Source organism: Myripristis murdjan, chromosome 15 (genome assembly GCF_902150065.1).
Source record: "Myripristis murdjan chromosome 15, fMyrMur1.1, whole genome shotgun sequence".
Classification (NCBI taxonomy): Eukaryota; Metazoa; Chordata; class Actinopteri; order Holocentriformes; family Holocentridae; genus Myripristis; species Myripristis murdjan.
In genome coordinates, this window is record NC_043994.1 from 1,101,782 (window position 1) to 1,124,834 (window position 23,053).

Genomic DNA, 23,053 nt, shown 5'->3' on the forward strand with positions numbered 1-23,053 from the left:
TTAAGTAGGTAAACAGTATGTTTTGTGTAACCCTTAGTGAATCTATTTGTAGCAGCAGCTCTTGGTCCTGGTTTGGATTCTGTGTGCTTGGAGCTTTCTGTCAAGACCTTCTGTGAGGAGTCCATCTCTGACATTGAGGGGATTTCTTGTTGTGACGAGCTGTAGGTAATATTGCACCTTCAATCTAAGTAAACAAATTTACATTAAGGTTGTCTAATCTGCCCACCACCACCCTAACCCACAGCCAAAACTTCATGCCAGCCTGTGTAAAATTTTCTCAATCTGCCATTGCCTCTGTGACTGCCGAACATTAAATATTTGCCGTCCAACAGGCTGTTAGTCACACTCAGCGGCTCAGACAGAAAGGCATCAAAGATGTGAGGAGCAGAGCTTGGAGGAGGTGTGTGTCTGTGTGTGCATCTTGATTCCAGAGAGAGTTGAAAGAGTGAGTTGACCAATCAGCTCCCCTGCTGAGAGCCCCTGCTGAGCTGAAAGGGAAACCCTGCTGAGTGGAATCTGACCAGAACAACACGCTCTCACACACATAACTGTTCACACTCCTCCCAGTGTGTATGTGTGTCTGTGTGAAAAGAGAGGATAATAAAAGAGGAGTGCCAATACGGCTGTATCTGTAGATGCTGATGGAGGAATAATGGACTGTACTCACATGCATGTTTGTGTGTGTGTGTGGGTGTGGGTGTGTGTGTGTGTGTACGTGAACTATTAACAGAAGCAGTACATCTGCTGTTTTCTTGACAGTTTAACTCTTTGAGTTAAAATCCACCCAAGAGCCCTTGGGTGGATTTTATTTCAACCACTCTTTTTTCCTTTCTCTCTTGAAGGTAGGGGGTATAGTAATAGGATAATTTTTTTTTTTTTTTTTTTTTTTTTTTTTGACTATGTTCTTGCTAATTTTTTTTTTTAAAAAAACTTTTTTCCCTTTTTTGGCATTTTTTAAAAACAATTTTCATTTTTTTTTTTTTTTTTGTTAATTTGCTAATCGGCTGTTTCCCTATGTTTCTGAAGAAAAAAACTGAATCAAGTCACTTTGTTCATTTTTCAAAGGGTTTGCACATCATATAATTGCTGGATTTTCACAAGCATTAAACCCCCTGAAACTTGAAGAAATTTATTTGATTTCTTTCAAAAACATTACAAGATAACTGCTTAGAATTATTCTAATTCTATATTTTAAATGAGCATACAAAAAATAAACATAAAATTACCAAAAAATCCTAACAGTAAATTATACAATAAATATATGAATAAATGTGTAAATAAATAAATCAAGTGAATTTTCTTCAAAGGGTTTAAAACCTTTCACCACACAGGCTCCTGGCTTTCAAAGGGTTAACTAGTGAAATATGAGATGTCATGAGATTTCTTCCCTCCTGACAATCGACATTCTGCCTCCACTCAAAGTCGGAGCTGCCCGGCTTTTCTTTGTCTCCTAAGTTTTATTTAGCCGGTGGACAGTCAGCAGAGCTCCATGCTCTTTTCCATGCAGCTCGACACAAGTACCTAGTCTTGTGTTGTCCAATGAGCAGCTCTGCTGGTGCAGCTGGGGAACTGTTTCTCATCCACTTTCTTCACCCATGTTGCCCAGCCGGCCCAGGGATTCAAACAAGCAATTTTTTGATCACCTCTCCACCTCTCTAGCCAGGAGAGAACTAGTTGACTGTCTTCTCCTCCGCTTTTCAAGAAGCTTCCCTCCTCACACACAGCCTATAACTGGGGTCACAGGTCACAGGTCTTGCTGTGTGTAATTGATTTAGTGAGAGGACAGAGGTTAAAGACCAAAGATTTTGCAATAAAGACTCCAAGAAACAAAGGATGTAAACAAAGAAAGGCTGAGGGATTCTGAGGAGGCAGAACGAAATACAGATGCTCCCAAATGAAATCACCATTAATCTTTAAAGGGATGGTAAGCCCAGTAAAAAAAAAAGAAAAAAAAAGAGATTTTCATATTTAGTATTACTTTTCAGTACTAACGTCATCCACCAAGACTGGAGGGTTCCTGAAAGTCAATAACTGTACGGGTCTGAGTGGGTTTTAATTAGAGTAGCATTTCTGCTTTATTTGACAGTCACAGTGGAGATAGAGAGGGGGGATGATGTGTAGCAAAGGACCTGAGGTCGGATTCGAACCCCGGTCACTGTAATCAGGACCAAGCCTCAGTACAGAGTAACATTATTTCTGCTACTCTGGTAAAACCAACCAACTGTAGTGAAAACATCTCACTTGTTGGAATTAGCACTACAACAATATGATGAACAAAATGTTTCCATTGCCGGCTACTGACTCCAGCACTGCTGTGGCTGAACTTAGCCCCAGTCGACTGGTTTGCTGGTTCATGACCAAGCGTGCTGTTGAGAAGTTCATAATACTTTGCCATATTACTCTGTCCAGCACCACTTCACTAGGTACTTCTGGGGTCTCTGTACAATTTCAACTTGTTTATTATTTGGCCCTGGGTTCTAATGAACCTAGCCTTCAGCCACTGCAAGATACGATTTACCTTCTCTAGGGACTCCCTTCCATCTTTTCCTGAAGTTCAAGAGATGCCCACATTGAAAGCAATAGTTTTGTTTCTTCGGCAGACCACTACATTTCTCAGTCATCTTCATCTTTCCCTGTAGAAATAACACACATCCAGTCTTGCTGTTGTCATGGTTCATGTGCCACAAACCAGGATTAGAAGGTTAGCCAGATAACTGTGGAAAAGATTATGCTATATCCTGGTGATGGTGATTGGTTAGGGTTAGGATAATGACCCAGTTATCTCTGATGATGGTTGCTCATAAAAATTTCAAAAGATATTCAGTGACACTTTATAAGGTGATCTGGCTAACTAACTAATCCTGCTTCATGGAACACTCCTCAGGTCTGACTATCTTTTGTTTCCAGCTAGGAATCAACTTTTCACGTTTCGAACCAATTTATTTTGGGATGAAATGCTCAGAGCAGTCCAAAAATAGGAATGTGAACTGGAATGGAACTATTTCCTTGTTGTTGTTGAAAATGCCTATATGTGTTCAAACATCAGACAAGTGTTTTCATTTGCACAATACAGTTTAAGCCTATGTCTATGCACTCCAGACATCAACTGTTTACTTACCTGCAACAACATCAGAATGAACCCTTCCACTGCTGCGGTGCCAAAGACATGAGCTGATTATCAAATCCAAGATGTCATACTCCTACTAACCAACCTACAGTTGAGGCCAAAATGATTAGCCCCCCCTTATGAAATTAAACAAATTCTTGATTTCTCCATGGAAATGAACATTGACAACAAGTGTTTATACTGTATTTGCTTCCAAAATAACAAAGACAAAATGTCCACTAATTTTGATTAAGATATTTTATTGATACACTGAGCTGAAACAAGAAAGGGCAAAAATGAGACATCCAAAATTATTAGCCCCCTGGCCATTAATAGTCAACAGTGTACCCTTTCTGAGCCACGACTGATCACAACCTCTTATGGCCCTTTTCCATTAGTATCTACTCGGCTCGACTCTACTCGCCTCAACACGGTTTAGGTGGTTTTCCATTACAGTTGAGTAGCACCTCGCCGTGGGTGGAGTCGTCATAGCAAGGCGGCGCACCGTCCAGCTCCCTCTGGATTCTTTGGGCCGCCACCAAGCTCAGAAAAGTCTCCACGTCTTTATTGACTTCACTGACGATCAATGCGCACGGCGGGAGTCGCTCTCGTCACTTCTTGTCCAATCAGTTGCCTGCACGGCGTTAACGTCACATTTTCAGCTCGACTCAGCGCGACTCAGCTCGCTTGGAACCCTGGCTGAGTAGGTGCTAAAATGGGACCTGCTAGCAGGTACTGCGACCTAATGGAAAAGCTCTTAAACCAAGTAGAGTCGAGCCGAGTCGAGCCGAGTCGAGCTGAGTAGGTACTAGTGGAAAAGGGGCATTAGAGTAGTTCTATACTAGGTTGGCACAGGTCTCCTGAGGGATTGTGGCCCATTCTTCCATTGCAAATTGTGTGGTTTCCAAGCATGGACATTCACTTTGAGCACCCGCCACAGATTCTCAATAGGATTGAGGTCTGGGCTTTGTGCGGGCCACTCCAGGAACTTGGTTTTGGTATCCTTCAGGAACTGTTGGACCAATTTTAATGTATGCTTTGGGTCATTGTCTTGTTGGAAGACCCAGCGATGACCTAAGGCTAGACTATGAGCAGATTTCTGCATATTATCCCTCAAAATTTCAACATAATTTTCTTTTTTCATGATGCCATGCACCCGAACAAGGCTCCCTGTGCCTGAGGCTGCAAAACAGCCCCACAGCATGATGCTCCCACCACCATGTTTAACTGTGGGAACTGTGTTGTTAGGGTTGAAGGCCTGTCCCTTTCTTTGCCAAACATAAGCAACATCCATGTGCCCAAACAGTTCCAGTTTAGTCTCATCAGACCAAAGCATAGACTTCCAAAACTCATCTTTACCTTTCAAATGTTCACGGGCAAACCTCAGTCTGGCTTTGATGTGCCGCTCTTTGGGGTTCTTCTGGGACGATGGCCCTGAAGCCCACCATGATGGAGAGCCCTCACAACTATGTTCCTTGAAACATCAACTCCAGAAGAGGCCAGGTCAGCAACAATCATCTTGGCAGATGTTCAGGGCTTCTTGCTGACATCTCTGACTATTTTCCTCTCTAGAGTTCTAGAAATCTTGCACTTACGACCACACCCAGGTTTGTTTCTTACAGAATTTGTCTCCTGGTACTTGGCAATGATGCAACGTATAGCGGTTCTAGACACTGTGAAACGCTTGGAAATGGCAGTATAGCCTTCCCCCTTATCATGAGCCTCCACTATCTTCTTTCTGAGCTCAAGACTGATTGAATAATTGACCACCCTATCATGGGGGCTATTATTTTTGACCACCCCATTTTTCACTATATTTGATATAAAGCAAGCCTAAAAATGTATTTTATATTCCAAAATGTACCAAAAGCTACTGAATAGCACTGGTAAATGTTTGATTATATCAAATTTTATCAATGCTGCAAACATTGGGAAGAATTTTAGGAAAATGTTCCATAATTCCAGGGGGGCTAGTAATTCCGGCCTCAACTGTACATCCATTTATCCATTTGTTCATTTGTTCATGTATTCATTTATTCTTTTCTTCTTCCTTTCATATACGTATCTCAGTTGCAACGGATAAGATTTGGAGGAAACCTGGAGGAACCATGCACCTCGCTGCAGTGTTCCAGCATTTTTATTTACTTCCACTGATAAGCCCACATTGAGCTACAATTACAGGTCAAAGCAAGGTGACACACTCATAACTGACTGACTGACTGCATCTCTGATGGACGATCACGTTTCCTGTTGTCCTGTAATGGGCTGTCTTGTGATAAATTAACTTGTGGTACAAACCCTAATTTTACAAATAAATGTAATAATAATTTACAACTAAATGTAATAATAGAACCATTAAAGCAGTAGATAGATAGATAGATAGATAGATAAATAGCTTCAGATGCAAACATCTGTAGCATGAAACACGAGCAGAAAGGGCGGGCAGCCGTCTTTTATCAGTCTGCAACAGACAACAGGACCTTTAGTAAAAGACACAAGTCACCAAAAGACTGTCCACCTCATTCGTTAACCCTGTGTGTGTGTGTGTGTGTGTGTGTGTGTGTGTGTGTAAAGAAAGAGAAAAACAAAGGCTGATTGTGTTCCCTTGCCCGACATGTTTATGACAATGTAGTGAATGTAGAAAGTAGAAAGGCCATATGGAGTGAGAGAGAGCGAGAGAAAGAGCGAGAGAGAGAGAGAGAGAGAGAGAGAGAGAGAGAGAGAGAGAGAGAGAGAGAACAACATCCAAAGGGCTATACTCCCACCAGTGCTGTCCTGAGACATTTGGGGGTCCTTGTGTTTTTACCATGAACAGATCAATATAAGTTCAAAAGATGATCAACCTGAAAAGTTGTATTTCACCCTCTGAACAAAATTCACTTTACTTCATATTTTGAAGAATGTTAGCCAAATGTTAGAAGTCCAGCTCAGTAGCAGGAGGCTAACAGTTAGTTTCAGAAAGTGACACTTGTAAAGTGATGGTAAACCCTCCTTGAGTGCATTAAGGCAGTTAATTTCAAGAGTGTCAGCTGGGGGGAAGTCCACCTCAACAGCAGGAGGTTGAGGGCCTTTTCACACCAAGTCCATATTTTTTCTGTTTTTTAAATTCCTCATCTGATAAAAACTGTTATGCACACAAACGTTGCATACTGCGTCTGATGCGTTTTATTATTCTATTTGTTGCAAAATTCACAATATGAGACAAAAAGCTAAAATTGCTTCCATCCAATCCTGAGAGGGCATCAAAAGGAGGCTGACAGGATGAATCCAAACTGTGCCATGGTAAAGGTGCACACCAGGTGATCACCGCAGAAACTCAATAGGTTCATTTCATTTTCTGTAGTGATCAGCCTTTTAACTGGATGTGCAGGTCCTCAGGGCACAGCCTCAAAACCCTGCAGCACACAGAGCAGCCCCCTGGGCAGCAGCTGTCCAGCCATTGGTTTATCACACTTCCCTGCAGAGCTGATAGTGTCCGTGTTCCAGCAGTGTGCCACAGATCCCCGTACAGCCAGTCGTGCATAATGGCTGTTACCTCTTTGCCCAGTTTGTGCATGCAGCGTTTACACCTTCTTAACCCTCGTAAAGCCTTAAGGGTCAAAATGACCGAGCGTCCGCGAGTGTTTTTTCTGGGGTTCTGCAGCACGTTCAGGGCCGAGGCTGGGGGATCCGGGGGTACGGGGGAGTGCTGGAGGCTGCGGCCGCCGCCGCGGAGCCTAGGACAAGGCATGGGCGTGCCACAGAACCCCAGAAAAAAGACTCACAGATGCTCGGGTGGTTTTGACCCCTTAAGACTTTACGAGGGTTAAGAGTCTATTAAATTGTTCCATCAATTTTTAAGCTTAAAAAATTGATGGGGCTCCAAAGTTGGGGCTCCAAAAGTTGTTTGGAGGTCTAAGGCAGGATCTACATAAGATCTACAGGATGATTCCTATTGCATCCAAATTTAAGGCGCATATAATTTAATCAGAAAGGAACAAAAACTAGATATACACAAGAAAACTTTTTTTTCTCTTGGAAAATTGTTTATTTTTTCCCCACTACCATTTTCATCTTGTATTCTATTACTTCAACAAACTCAGCAAAAAGGGAATTAAAAAAAGTTTAAGGATCAATCTAGGATATTTTATGATTGTTTATGATTGACAGGTATATACAAAAACAGGAAGCAAACATTTTATAAACTGTTAGGCTGAACAAATGGATGGATGTGGGGATAAATAAATGAATGGTGTTTGACAGAAACTCAACCCCCTCTGTTTAAATATCTTTCCTTCCTCCTGGTCTGTTCATTTTGCTTATATATCAGTGATGGGGAGCCTAGATCAGTATTCCTTTTCATGTCATGATGCTCAAAGAACAAGCTATGTACAATCAATAAGTACTCCAAGACAGGCAGGAGGAAGCCACTGGACAAAGCCATTTTGTAAAGCTGCTGCGGACCAGACACTAGAATCCAGGCCAAACAAATCAGACCAAAAAAAAAAAAAAAAAGTTAAATGAAAAGTTAAATAACAGAGACCAAGCTGGTTAATAATCCACTGTTCACAAGCAAAAAGTTCAAACCACAAATCAAAAACAACCATAGAATAAACATGAGTATTAGAAGAGTTTCCATGGTAACAGGTACAAGTCCATTCATTCACATTTTTCCTGTTCTAACAGCACAAGCTTTTCAACATTAGAAAAAAGTTATCTATTTACAATCAATGCTTCCAACACTGTAGAGTTTTTAAATCAGGGGAAAGCCTGTGATATCTGGCTGATGTTTGGGTGGCTTCACTGAGCCACTTCACAAACCTGATGTGCTTCTGCAGGAAGCCACATGGGAAGAAGAGGGAAACTGCTGCTGCTGCTGCTGCAGCGACAGCAAACCAAAGAAATAAAAGCTGCTATCTAGTTTTCTGTGAGATGGCAGGAAAACTTCTCCTTCTGCCTCAGCTGCCAAATACAAGATCACTGGACCAGACAAGCTATGACAGAAGACATCGACTTAGTGCTTGGAGCCAAGACGCCAACTCTCACTTCAAAAAATTTGTCTGGTTTTTAAAGGGACTGTTCACCCATTTTTAAAAATAGGATATGATCTCACTTCCCCCCAGCTGTTCTGTAGGACAGTAGTGTTGCTCTCTTCCTCTCATTGTTACTGAGTGCTGGATGCTGGCTGGATGCTCCAAATGCTAACTGTTAGCCTCCTGCCATTGAGGTGGACTTCCCCCCAGTTAACTTAAAATAAACACCATAACTGCCATGAAATAGAAACTGTATTTTTTTTTTTTTTTTCAAAATGGGTGAACTATCTGTTTAATTCAATGCAAAGCAACAAAATCCCTTTTGGTTTTGACTGTTACTGTGTATTGAAGGATAATTCCTGGGTACAATTTTCTGACCTCTTGCTCCCATCTGAGACACACACACACACACACACACACACACACACACACACACACACAGTAAAGCAAGTTCAGACAGAACTGATAAAGCAATTTCATCACATCCTTTCAACACCGTAACACACTTTCTAGATCTAATGTGTGATTATCCATTGCCTGAAAGTTTCATATATTGCAGGATTAGATACATTACTTTACCTATCTTGAGCCAACACATGAATAGATTGATTCTGGTTGTGAGTGATAGGTCTGCATCAACCTAATTACATACAAGAATTTAGGGGATTTTGGGTAGACTGGGATATCTCCTACTGTCAACACAAGCAGTGCAGTAGTGGCAAATCCACCAATGTTGGAGGTCTAAGGTAGAAAAAACATAAAGCCAACTTTTATCTTTGCCCTAGTGCAAGTAGCTACACTCACAAAATTTCTTATTTATTTATTATTGTAATTTATTACTGAATTTCAAATTCATAGATACAAATGATTTTAGATGGGGGATGGATGGATGTTCTGAGTGAAACATGCAGAGAGTTTATAAACTGAAGCAAAAAAGCCCGTTCTTCAGCTTCCACCACCATGACTTCAAAGAGACAGAAACAAGGCAAGTAAACGCAAGGGAATGTGTGAGCAACACTAAAACAGCATGGATTCTAACTGAAAGTTAATATGTGTTATTGTGTTTAAAGGATGTGCTGTAAATCACTATTTGCAATAAACGACTGGAGCTTGGTTTGACCCTGTGTCTGGAGGTGTGAAAGCTCTAAAGTGAAGAGATGAAAATGTTTAATAATCAATCACCATGATGGGAAAAGTAGAAAAGCAACCTTAAAATAAAAAGAATGTTCCTTTAATGTAGCAACAGGTATGGTTTTTACTGTTTTTACAGCCCCCAGGGGTTGGTAAGGCCAATTATAACTTGGCAAGGCGCTCACACTCCTGGCTTTCAAAACTCATTCCAGCGTGTTGTCTATCTCACACACGCGCACGCGCACACACACACACACACACACACACACACACACACACACACACACACACACACACACACACACACACACACACACAGTTTGAATCAATTAAAGGCCACCTTAACTTAAGTACAGGATAGGGGGGTTGGCCCAAATGTGGCACTCTGTTAGACATTTAACATAGTGCATAGTACAACTATGCACATAGTTCCGTGACATCGGACCCACTCTGAGGTAAAAGACACACAAATTGGACGCAAACCTAATGTGACTTTTGCAACGTCAAGCACAGTTTTCAAAACTTACATTTGTCCTATAAACATATCTATATTGGAAACAATATATATATATATATATGAACACCAGATTGCCACCAAATTGCCACAAATCTTGACTTTCACAACTATCACCACTGAACCCATCAACTTCCTCAAGAAGACTCTTGTTCACTGCTTCGACAGAGGAGTGTACACCTTGCAAGCTGCTCAGTGCTGTAAATGCAGCCAAGGAGAATCCCGAGAAGGTGAATGGATTTAGTGGTGATCACTGGACTGGAGCAGAACGGACAGTCCTATTCAAATCAACATGGCAGGATAGTCAGAGTGGCGGCCATTTTTATGTGAGTTTGTTGATGAGCGCCCATTCTGTCTGACTTTTTCCTCAAAAATGTACTATTGTTAAACATCTAGCAGAGTCTGAGGCTCAGAAGGGGGAGGAGGAGAGAAGTTCTGTAAGTGTTGTTGCAATTCCTATTAGTCTAAAATGGCCATATATTAGTGAATGCCCCTTTAAAGGCACAGCATTTTGGGAGATGGTTCAGATAGTGCTGTAAAACTGATTGATCCTGTCTGGTCTGATGGATGCCATCAGTGCACAATCTGCTGCACACAAACACATCACAGGAACAATGCCAAGGCCCACAACTTTGATGAATGAGCATCTGAACCCATATGGTCTGGGAAGGAAGCCGTTGACAACTGTCACAACTGTCAATCATGCACATACACAGTCTCTCTCTCTCTCTCTCTCTCTCTCTCTCGCTCTCTCTCTCTCTCTCTCTCTCTCTCTCTCACACACACACACACACACACACACACACACACACACACACACACACAAACATTACACGAACTCTGCAAACTGCTGAAGGGATTGCAGAACAAAGTTTAACCTTTTGAAACCCAGCGGCCTGTGGGTAGGCTTTTGTTTTCACAAAGCCTATTGTTACAAAATACAATTTAAAAAAAAAAAATTATTCATTATTTATTTTGTCATTTTTATTATTTTAAATTCATATTTATAATGATCTAATTCTAACTTTTTTCCTTTCGTTTTTTACCGAAATTTTATGCTATTTTTCTGGCAATGTTTTACTAACGTTTTGGTAATAGTTTTTGCCAAATTTCGATTTTTTTGTTGTTCTGTTTTTCAAACTAATTTGTTTGTCATTTTCTTGTAATTTGTTTAAAAATTTTGATATAGCATCAATGATCTGATATTTAAATATATAGTTAGGTTTTTTTTGCTTATGTTTTTGCTAACTGTCTGGCAATTGTCTTGTAAAAATGTCCGCCCCTTTTTTCTGGAAATTTTTTACTAATTTGAAAATCACCCCATGTTTTTGAAACAAATTAAGTGAATCTGTTCAGGTTTCAAAGGGTTAAAAGGATTGGAATGACAACAGATATCCCAAAGCTCCTTGCTATGCGATTGTGGCTGTGTGTCATAGTGCCCGGTAACCCAGCTCTCTACTGGAAGGACACAGAGAAGAGGCTCGTACACTAGTGATTAATTTCATTTAGATTATATGTACGTAGATACTGTATGTACACGCAAAACCACTAACAACCAGTGTGAAAACGTATCCACCCAAACACATCAATGCTTCAGGCACACCGAAGAAAGAAAACTTGTGATGAATGCTGTAGTGTTTGTTAGAGAAAAGGAAGGGAGAGATTCCACTCGAGTTGAGGAGATGGCGGCAGGTGAAGAGCAGCGTTTATCTTGAGGTTGCCATGTTTCAGAGTTCACACTGACAGTGTTGTATGCTTGGGGGGGGGGGGGGGGGGGGGGGGGGGGGGGGGGGGGGGGGAACTCCAGCTGTCTGTAGTCCACAAAGTGTCTGTAGTCTTCAGTCCACCTTGACTACACTGTAGATCTTGGTAACGAACCAGAAACAGGCAAAGAAGCCAATTGTACCTGTGGAAAAAGATATTATACCAAAAGGCACATTAAGTGAGGTTTGTTTTTCAGTGGTCATTTTCCACAAGTCAACATATATACATTGTCCTTTTCATTTAAATTTAAAATAATTTAAATTTGACTACATTTGACTCAGAATGATGTAGATATCTTCAACTGGAATAACTGCAAGTCAAAATGACACTGTATATTTCTCAAATTGGAGTAACAACTAGTCATAATTTAACTATAGATATCTTTAATCAAAAGTAGAAATGTTGAAAGTAACTTTGATTGGCGATGTGTTGTGTTAATTTTGTCAACGAACTTTTGGACAAATGACAACCAATGACGAAACAATGACATTAACAAGTTGCTCTGTGAAAACAAAAACTGAGACGAAATATTTGTATTTCCCCCTACAAAGAATAACAACACAAAAATGCTGGGATGTATGAGTTATAGACAACTGCTAGTGATGTGTGAGTCATGATGTGTGAGTCATGATCTGTAATTCTGTTTTGACTAGTCAAGACTGGATCGCAGATATCTACAATGACATCTGAAAACGTTATTTGGATTGTTGGCAATCCTAAATGATAATTATAGCTGCTGTGCAGTAATGGTCAGGGCCGGGCAATTTTAGGCAATTCTGAGCAACAAGTGGAGAACAGGAGGATGAAAAGAAAGGTGGCATTCTAATGTGCATTTTGCATCAGTTGAGGCTTGAACTCAGTTTCTGATATGAAGGACAACACTCTATCTCACTGAGCTAATTGGCAAGTATCATTTCATGTGAGGCTTCACAAATTGACTAAGACAGTCACATGACAGCAGCTGCCTATGCATGGAAAGGCTGATTTTCAAACCACTGTAAAATAAATAAATAGGTCATGAAGACAAAAATCTGTAAATACACATATTGCATCTAGACAACATGGAGATGTTGGTAATTTGTTTTTAACAATGATTGATTTGCTCCATAAGTGAAAAACTGATGTTTAAAAATGTCATTCTTGCATTGACTCCAATTGTTCACAAGAGCAAAATTCAAAATGCTGTCAAAAATTTAATTTTTGAGATACAGTTCTGAAATTTGCCACACATCATCTACCATGACTCCAAAATTTTGTCAATTTGTTTCATGAACATTGAAGATTAATTTACCAAGAATTTGCAAGTGTATGTTTACAGTACCATTTACAGTCAAACATTTTGATGCACTGTAGGCTCAATTTTAAATGTAGATATCTGAAACTGGAATTATGATTAGTCATTATTTCATTCAAGATATCTGGAACTCACATTATAGATAAATGAATTGTAGATATCTGTAATTAGAGACCCCACACACATGATTTGCTAGAGCAGTCTGAATCTTTCTAATTAAAATATAATTACCACACCCACCCTTGTCTCTATATGCCTTTACATATACCTACCAGTGAATAAGAAAAAGATGAGAGCCATGATCATAGTGTATCCAAAGTACAGTATGGTACTGGCCAGTCCAGTGATCTGCAGCTTAGAGAAGAAGTAATGGATGGCGTAGACCAGGAAATACACAGCAGTGAAGCCACTGGTCAGGAAGGACCGCCACTGCCAGTGGTAGTCCTACAGAGAAGACAAACAAACACAGCCGTTTGATATCAGAGACTTTATCTTGTACCTGGCTAGAAATGCAGTGTTTTGTATTTTGGAATCAACTTGACTGAATAGCCAGGAAGGATGGCAAATATATTGTAGTGCTTAAGACAGAGATTGGTAACGTTATGTAGATATATTTTTGATGCCTTTTTAAACTGACTACAACCAAATCCCCTTTCACAAGACTCACTGTTTGCACAGATAGCTTATTTATGAGAGGTGTTGTAACACTGGTATTGGTGGTTGTAACAGTTGAAATTTTGTGACAACATTCATGTTGGCGAGAGCATGAAACCTGACAATTTGGGTGACCATGACCTTCTCTCTAGTGCCACCAGCATGCTAAACGAGGCATCTGCGTTAAAAATAACATGCCTGTTGTCTGATGTGTTAAAGTGTCCAACACTTCAATATGAGATGACATGAGCAGACTGCTCTACTCAGAGTGTTTCAACTTTTCTTTAAGATTTTCTTTTTGTATTGATGCTTTATCTGATTGTGACAGTAGAGAGAGAGAAGTGGTGTGCACTCTACCAGGTGAGCTAACGGCACACCCCCATTTTAACTTTTCTATGATGGCAGAGGTGAGATGTGATGTTTAAAAGGTGGAGAGGTCACCAACCAGGTCACCAACTGATGGGTTAAGTGATACACTGTTTTACTGTTACAGGTTACCACTTGGGCTTATAAATAAATAGTTTGTGCTAATATCTCTCTCTAGTTTCCCATCAGAATGTCCAGTTGTTGCCATTTATATTGGTAATAATTTCAGAGCCATATCAATGGTGCACTCCATTATGCTCTGTTTCTTGTCAATAACCTGAGCTCAACAGGAAAAAAAATAAATCTGTCCATCAGGAAATAATCCCTTAACAACATGTTACCATACAAATTTTACTGTCACATTTTTTTTTTTTTTTTTTTTTTAGTCCATCTTTGTTAGCTGGGACAGCAGTTAATTTCAGACCAGGTTTGACACTAAAAATATATGCAACTGCAAAGGACAAGTTCACAGGCTAAAATGTAAATGATACAGGTGTTCTCTTTTAAGATCTAACTTTCTTATTAAACTTTATTTAATTGATTTCAAATAGCAGGAAGTCCGGTTTTCACTTTCCCACTGCACAAACTGACCATACCATATCTGGAGGGTCTGGACAGGATTTGCTATTTTTGGTAACTATTTGCACTCTTTGTACTTGTCAAATGTAAAAAATACTGAATATCAGCACAAAATCTCAGCTTTCAGTAGCTTCAATACAAAAATACAAGTACTGGTATCAAAAAACAATATCAGTGATAGTGACACTGGAGGTCTGGTGCTGTTTACCTCAGCACACAGGTGGAAGTAGCAGAGGAGGATGGTGGCCTCAGAGCAGGTGATGACCAGGATAATGAAGACAAGGAAGAGGAAGCCAAACATGTAGTACATCTGATGGGACCTGAACAACAGAGAGAGGAACATGTGAGTCTCAGTGGTGACTACTGGGTGATACAGGAGCCTGTGATAAAACACACAGTTAGATGGAAACATTTCCCAAGCTCAGTCCGCCACCCGCTATTCCCAATACAACACAGACAGGCAGGGAGGCAGTAAATGTGAAAATAAACTCCTCAGATGTTTTCCTAATTTTTTGTACAGCTCAATCACTCTGTCAAAGTGGAATGAAAACTCCAGCAATTTAAATCAATGAATAAAACTTTTCATTTTTGCATTTCTTTCAATGAAGTCTTGTCGATAAAATCATAATGGGATTTCAGTCTAGTCTGCAGCTTACAACGGAATACCTGACTCATTAATGGAATAAATACATTTTAATCTTGGTTTCAACGAAAGCATATTTTTATATATATATATTTTATATTTTTCATTATATATATATATGTGCGTGTGTGTGTGTGTGTGTGTGTGTACACAGTGGTGGAAAAAAAGTTTTCGGACACCATTAAAATTTTACACAATCTCAAATACTATCATGAAATATTTGTGGAAAAATCTTTTTTGTGTTTCAAAAGGTGTGGCTGCATTAGACAGATACAAACAAATACACATTATATTTTTTTGTTTATTGTTTACAAGAAAAACTCACAAAACTAAATTCTTGACAAATTCTTCTGACCACAGAATCTTCTTCCAGTTCCTGGCTGTCCAGTTCTTGTGTGCCTGGGCTCAACGACGCCGGGCTAACCTCTGTCTCTCATTGATCAGGGGCTTCTTGATAGCCTTGTAGGACCTTAAGCCATGATCTAAAAGTCGGCCACGTGCAGTGCGGGTGGAACACTGGACACCAGTTTGGTTTGACCACTGCTGCTGAAGCTCCTGTGATGTCGTTCGGTGGTTTTGTCTGCACATGCGGATCAGGAAGCGGTCATTTCTTGCTGAAGAAACCCTTGGACGCCCAGATCTTGGTTTGTCTTCCAAGCTGTTGGTTGGTCTGTATTTCTGCAGAGTGGATCCAACTGCTGAAGGACTGCATCTGCACTTCCTGGCTATCTGGCGGCAGCTGTACCCTTCCTGGCTGAGAATCTTTATCTTCAGGCGTGTTTCCTGCGTTAGCTTCCTTGTTTTAGCCATTTTTGTGTCTGAAGAACTTTCAGATGTGCTGGCTTTATATAGACACCAAGCTTGGCAACAAAAATTGTGTCTTTTAATAAAAAGAACGGCCTTCATCACTGGTACCAAAATGACCCAATACTCAAAATTTCTTATGTATTTTTATGGAACCAATCAATTTTATGTTTTTAATGGCTTTTTTAGGATTTGTTTAGTATTTTGGCTGTGACTGGACTAAAAGAAATTGCACCTGAAGACCTAAGAGTGATTCTTAATGCAATATTTCACAAATGCATGGGGTGTCCAAAAACTTTTTTCCACCACATAGACACACACACACACACACACACATATATATAAATAGAGAGAGAGAGAGCGAGAGAGAGAGAGCGAGAGAGAAGGAAAGAGGGTGCATTTTTCAATATATTTTTCTACTTTAATTTCTGCTTTGACAGCCATGGTAAAATTGAAGAGAAGTGCACTAATAGTCTGCTCTATGTAGTGCCTTCGTAAGGTGCTGGGTCATCACAACTCACCACAACAACTTAAGTGCACAAAAGACAGAGAGTGGCGATGACATGTAGCAAAGGAATAAAAAACCTGGGCCAAGAACAAGCCTTGTTGCCATGACTTTTTCAGTTTAAAATAAATAAATGCTTGGCTCTTCTTTGACAGAGATACAGTTTGCTGTCAATGAGGGATCCTTAAACACAATCTTGTTGTTCATTCTCACCAGATAGAGTTTAGTATGAAGAACAGCTGGATGAATATGCATCCAAAAGGCAGTATTCCTCCCATGACAATACCAGGAAGGGGCTTTGTGTAGAATGACTGCTCCGGGATCTGACGAGGAATCTGATTTGTCCGCACTGGATGCTCAATACCCTGAAACAACCAGTCACAGAGGAGAGAGCCAGGAATTCAAATAAACACAAAGATAAAATGGAAACAATCTGTCTTCTCACTCAATCAATCAAAAAAAGGCAAATTTCCACATCTGTGGAAAACAAAGTTTATATAGATTATACACTTATGCAGCTAATGACAATATTTACATTAAATTTTCTGTTAAAACACAAGATTACACATACTTTTATTTTTTCTCTATGGATAACTGTTTTTAGAGCAGGGGTGTCAACCTCAGTCTCTAAAGGAGCCACATTCATGACCCCTACAGAAAGTGTGTGTGTGTGTGTGTGTGTGTGTGTAGATGCGTGTGTGTGTGTGTGTGTGTGTGTGTGTGTGTGTGTTGGTACTCACAGCCTTCTTGAAGCCAAAGTAAGCCCCTATAAAGGTAAGCGGCACAGATATACAGAACCAAAGAGCCAGGATGGCTACCAGGGTACCAAAGGGCATGGCTGCTGAAGAACCCTCACCCCACAGAATGAGGTTCATCACAAAGAAATCTGCAAACACCACGCTGCACAGACAGACAGACAGACAAACACACAAAGAGAATGTTGAGTGGAGGAGCAGGTGAATGTGAAGGCGGTCAAAAGAGTTTGAGTGTGAATGTCTCTCTCACCCCGGGCACAGGAAGGCAGTCAGGAGAACATTGGTCTTCCACTTCTCTCCACCAAATGCTGAGAGAGAGAGACAACAGTCACAAGGAAAAAATTCATTTACAATTGAAAAATCTAGCGTGGACTTCAGCTGTGTTGTGTACATGGTACTAAAGTATTTCTATGACTACAGATCTTTCTCTTCTGATGGAAAAGGACATAAGGAAGTTGTCATTGTAATTTCTACAATGAAATTCTCATAAAAGCAGCCAGGCACAAGATTAAAAGATTTAAAGTTCACACAACATAAGACAACTGGTGACAGCAATATATAAATAAATAAAAAAGTAAAAGGCAGTATACAGTGTGGTTTAAATATTGCATCTATTGTAAATTGTATTGCACACAGTTGTTTCACTAATGCTAGAATTGGTGAAGGTTTCAAAGGGTTTCTGCATCCTAAGACAGGGATACTCAAATAGAAACCAATTTTGGAAAATGAGAGGGGGCAGGAGCCAATATCAATAAAAAGACCCATAAGCACGAAAGAAACTTACTTCTTTCCCGTCAAAATGTATATCATTTGTCCTGATATACTGTAACTAATATATTAAACATAGGCTACCATATCTGTCCACAGCAGCACTGACTTATTTCCCTTTTAAACATTTTTCCTCAGCAACAAGCAGAGTATCACAATCAAAATTATTTATCAGTTTTGAATAGCTAGCGTAAATGTGACACTGACTATTACAGCAGTAATTTCATATAATAATAATAATAAAAATACAAATTATATATATGTGTGTGTATGTGTACATATATATGTGTATATATGTGTGTGTACATACACACACACACACACACACACACACACACACACACACATATATACACACACACACACACACCCACACATAAATACACTACTCACAAAAAGTTAGGGATATTTGGCTTTCGGGTGAAATTTACAGAAAATGTAAAAAGTTCACGCTACAGTGATATTGTATCATGAAAGTAGGGCATTTAAGTAGAAGCATACACTGGTGATTTCCTCATCTCAAACAATTTCTTGAAACAAAAGCCAAAAACAGTGGTGGATATACCACAACAAAAAATGTCAGTGTTTCAATAACTTGTCATGTGCCCTTGAGCATCAATTACAGCTGGACAACAATGTCTCATGCTGTTCACAAGTTGACTTATTGTCTGCTGAGGCATGGCATCCCACTCTTCTTGAAGGGCGGCCCTCAGGTCATTGAGGTTCTGGGGTACAGAGCTCCGAGCCTCTACATGGCGACTCAGCTGATCCCATAGGTTTTCTATGGGATTCAGGTCTGGAGAAAGTGCAGGCCACTCCATTTGAGGTACCCCAGTCTCCAGCAGCCGTTCCCTAATGATACGACCTCGATGAGCTGGAGCATTGTCGTCCATGAAGATGAAATTAGGCCTGTGTTGTTCATGCAGGGGCACAATGACTGGATTAATGATGTTATTCAGGTGGTATGGGCTTGTCACTGTACCATTCACAAAGTGTAGGGCAGTTCTGTACTGACTAGACACACCTGCCCACACAGTAACACCACCAAAGGCTCATCTGGTGACAACAGTGGCTGATGCATAGTGCTCTCCTTGACGTCTCCAACATTGTTGGCGGCCATCATTTCTGCTCAACATGAATTGGCTTTCATCAGAGAACAGCACTGAGGCCCACTGGTCCCTCGTCCAGCGTAAATGCCCCCTGGCCCATGCAAGACGATGACACCTGTGCCTGGTGGTGTGGTCAGGTACCCTTGCAGGTCGTCTAGCACGCAGACCATGCTGATGTAAACGGTTTCGAATGGTCTGATGTGACACTTGGGTGCCTCTCACTTCCCTTAAACGTGCCTGGAGTTGAGTGGCATTCATCATCCGGTTCTGCAGGGCACTGTTCACAATGAAGCAGTCATCAGTGTGGGATGTGGCCAAAGGATGTCCACTTCTATGCCTTTCTGTGACTCTTCCAGTCTCTCTGTATCTCTGTTGCAACCTGCTGATGACACTCTGTGACACTCTAAGCTCAGTGGCCACTTCCGTCTGAGAACATCCTGTTTGAAGCCTCGCAATGGCGAGGTGCTGCTGATCAATTGTTAGGTGTCGTCTTGGTCTCATGATGTCAAAATGTGAACAGCATGATGAGGAGGACTGTTTAAATACCAATTCTAATTGAACCAGGAAATTTATTGGTTGATTCATGGATCAAACACCTGTTGTGAATTTTGCCATTAAACTCCTTGTTAGAGAACAGCAACTTGTGCAAAAAGTACTGAAACACTGAACAGTTGGACATGTGCATTCAAAAGTTTACAGAAGGTCACATTAAGTTCACCTGTAAAGGTTATAATGCATTATAGGTTCATCCTGAAATTTCACCCAAAAGCCGAATATCCCTAACTTTTTGTGAGTAGTGTATATATACATATATACACACATACACATTATATATAGAGAAGGATTGAGTAATCTGACAGGAAACGGTCTTCTTATTGTGCTGTGGGGCTGAGGAGGTATTTGTAATTTTCACTGGCAGTTTATTAGTTTATGAAGCATAGCTTGCTGTAATTGATCAGGAGGTGGAGATTACTGTAGTACTGACTGCAGCTCGATGATTGCATTGATTACATTTTGCACTCTTCCGTCGCATTCCCATTCCTTTTTTCCTTTATTTTCCCTATAATAATATCAAAATGGGATAGTCCTCCAGTTTCCAAACATGCCAATGCGGTTGCAGTACTTCACATAACTGCTGCACTCAGTGAGCAAAATCAATTACGGATTGGGGCTTTAATTGGGACATACAGGGTGAAATCTATGGTGTCCCAATTAGTAGGGAAGGACACTTTTGGTAAAGCAGCGATGCAGATGCAGATCCTCTGGTACTGCCGCTAAAACATTGCTTTAGTGCTCAGTGTGTTTGCAGCCATGTTTCACTAACTGCTGCGGGTCACACAATGCAGATGAGTGTCTTGGTGAGTGTGTCTATGTGTGTACTGGGATAATCCTGACCTGTGTAGGTGTCAGTCATGCTAGTTCAGCTCCATGTTGACACTGATTAGAGCTAACGAACCCAGTGGTGTGGTTCCTGACCCAACAGGTTACCAGATCATGACCTCTCTACCACTCTTTTAATTATCCCCTTCTTTCTTCTTTTTTCCTACACCCTGGATTTTCTTCTAAGAAACCAATGAAACTTCATGAATTTTTCCATCTATCCTTTCATTCATTCATTCATTCACTCATTTCAGTCACTACTGTTGATTTGTGTCACAGGATCCATGAACTGGAGCAAATAATAAGTTGGATGATGTAACAACTTGTCAAAATGTAATAAAATGTCACAGTTAATGGGTCAAAAATGGCAGGCAAATGGCAAAATAATGCTAACATTATTCAGCTTCTCTGAAAGCTGTACTTCAGTTCAGTCAATGCTGCTCCAATTGCTGCCCAGTACACGTCATAAAAGACAATGCTGCTAAATAAAATTCTCACATTCTTTATTCTAAGTGTACTTATTGTACTTGTTTCTTTGTCACTTACATTTGTAGAAGCGAGCAGCCACATATCCGGCAGGAGTTCCTAACAGAACCCAGAGAACCACAGCACAGGTCATCAATGCTCCGCGGTTGGCTGGGGAGAGGAACCCAAGACAGGCAAAGACTGGAGACAGGGGAGAGGAGATGAGTTGATATTGGACATTGTATATTAAAAATCAGGACAAGTTATGTACTGCTGCAAAAACACAGCTTTTAATGGGACCAGGGTATCTGTTGATATACACTACTCACAAAAAGTTAGGGATATTTGGCTTTTGGGTGAAATTTATGGAAAATGTAAAAAGTTCACGCTACAGTGATATTATATCATGAAAGTAGGGCATTTAAGTAGAAGCATGCACTGGTGATTTCCTCATCTCAAACAATTTCTTGAAACAAAAGCCAACAACAGTGGTGGATATACCACAACAAAAAATGTCAGTGTCAATAACTTGTCATGTGCCCTTGAGCATCAATTACAGCTTGACAACGACGTCTCATGCTGTTCACAAGTCGACTTATTGTCTGCTGAGGCATGGCATCCCACTCTTCTTGAAGGGCGGCCTCAGGACATTGAGGTTCTGGGGTACAGAGCTCCGAGCCTCTACACGGCGACTCAGCTGATCCCATAGGTTTTCTATGGGATTCAGGTCTGAGAAAGTGCAGGCCACTCCATCTGAGGTACCCCAGTCTCCAGCAGCCGTTCCCTAATGATACGACCTCGATGAGCTGGAGCTTCAAACACCTGATGTGAATTTTGCCGTTAAACTCCTTGTTAGGGAACAGCAACTTGTGCAAAAAGTACTGAAACATTGAACAGTTGGACATGTGCATTCAAAAGTTTACAGAAGGTCACATTAAGTTCACCTGTAAAGGTTAGAATGCATTTTAGGTTCATCCTGAAATTTCACCCGAAAGCCGAATATCCCTAACTTTTGTGAGTAGTGTATGTTATTATATGTTTTTCTTGAATATTCAGTTCTGATTGGTCAGTGAAGGCATCTAATCATATCACCCACCAGTCAGAAAGTTTACTCCATTTTGTTGATCTTTCATCAAACAAATTAGCAGCACCCTCTGGGTAAGCCTGTAAGTTACTTTAGCTTGTAAAAAAGTCATTTTTAAATTCAAATTTCCCAAATTGCTTAGTAATTAGCAGAGAACTATACAGTAAGCCATCACTTTGTAATGGATTTTGTTTCGCCCTGTTATGGCTTATTCTGCAATATTTACAGGCTCAATCTATCAAAATCAATCATAAAGATTTCCACTTAATGGCAGCTACTGAGACAGCTACTGTTAAAACTGAATAGTAACCACAATCTTATTCCTAAATGCATGATGATCATTTTCTTAGCATACTCATTTTTCTTCAGAATGTTTTTGTCCTTTTCAAAAAGACAGGAAAGTTTACAGCATTAATCTATCTATCCAGGTATCTAAGGGCTGTTCTCTACTTGTGCTAGACAGACATACAAAGGGTGACGAAGGTCATGATGAAGATCTGAGTTCCTGAACCGAGGAAAACTGACAGCAGCATTCCTTTCCTGGGAGGTCGGAAAATATCTCCATGGACCAACTTCCAGCCAAACTCCTCCTGGGCATCCTCCTGCAGAACACAAGAATACATAGATAAAGGAGGCAAATGACAGGGCCAACACACCTCCAAGACATGGTTTGTCATTTGTGTGTATAATATGCGTTATGCTCATCTCTGTGAAACATAATGGACTGCCGTATTTTATGGACACGTCAGGCCTACAATCTGCACCGTTGTATTTTTACCCTGTAACACCCTGATCCATGTGATTCGGAGGATGAAGACCTCAGTGATCCAGAGGGTGGAAATTATAAAGTTTATGTTGTTTATGTTTATGTTTATGTTGTTTATGTATTACGAGTGTCACATTGGTGATGTTCCAAGAACGGAGACGGGAAGTTGAATTAAAAAAGCCAGTGCTTTATTTGCATATCACCAGTGGTGAATATATGTGTCTGACAGGGTTATAGGGTCTCACTTTGTGGTATGCATCTTACACAAGTGTGATGTGGAAAACTGAATCCACCAGTAACATGGACTGAGACTTTACAGTGAGAGTTTCAATTTTATTACACTAACTACTCACA

At 40.4% G+C, this 23,053-nt stretch overlaps 1 protein-coding gene across 1 annotated transcript in view; it reads right to left on the reverse strand.

The window, feature by feature from the left end:
- Positions 1-8,347: 8,347 nt before the first annotated feature.
- The window catches only part of tm9sf2 (transmembrane 9 superfamily member 2), a 40,855-nt gene continuing 26,149 nt past the window's right edge, over positions 8,348-23,053 (reverse strand). The window contains exons 10-17 of the mRNA XM_030070226.1: positions 22,403-22,535; positions 20,931-21,050; positions 17,378-17,435; positions 17,113-17,272; positions 16,586-16,737; positions 14,629-14,740; positions 13,094-13,265; positions 8,348-11,669 (exon numbers count right to left, since the gene is read on the reverse strand). Of these exons, the coding sequence (XP_029926086.1) occupies positions 11,602-11,669; positions 13,094-13,265; positions 14,629-14,740; positions 16,586-16,737; positions 17,113-17,272; positions 17,378-17,435; positions 20,931-21,050; positions 22,403-22,535 (975 nt within the window). The 3' untranslated portion in view covers positions 8,348-11,601. The remainder of the gene's footprint in view (positions 11,670-13,093; positions 13,266-14,628; positions 14,741-16,585; positions 16,738-17,112; positions 17,273-17,377; positions 17,436-20,930; positions 21,051-22,402; positions 22,536-23,053) is intronic.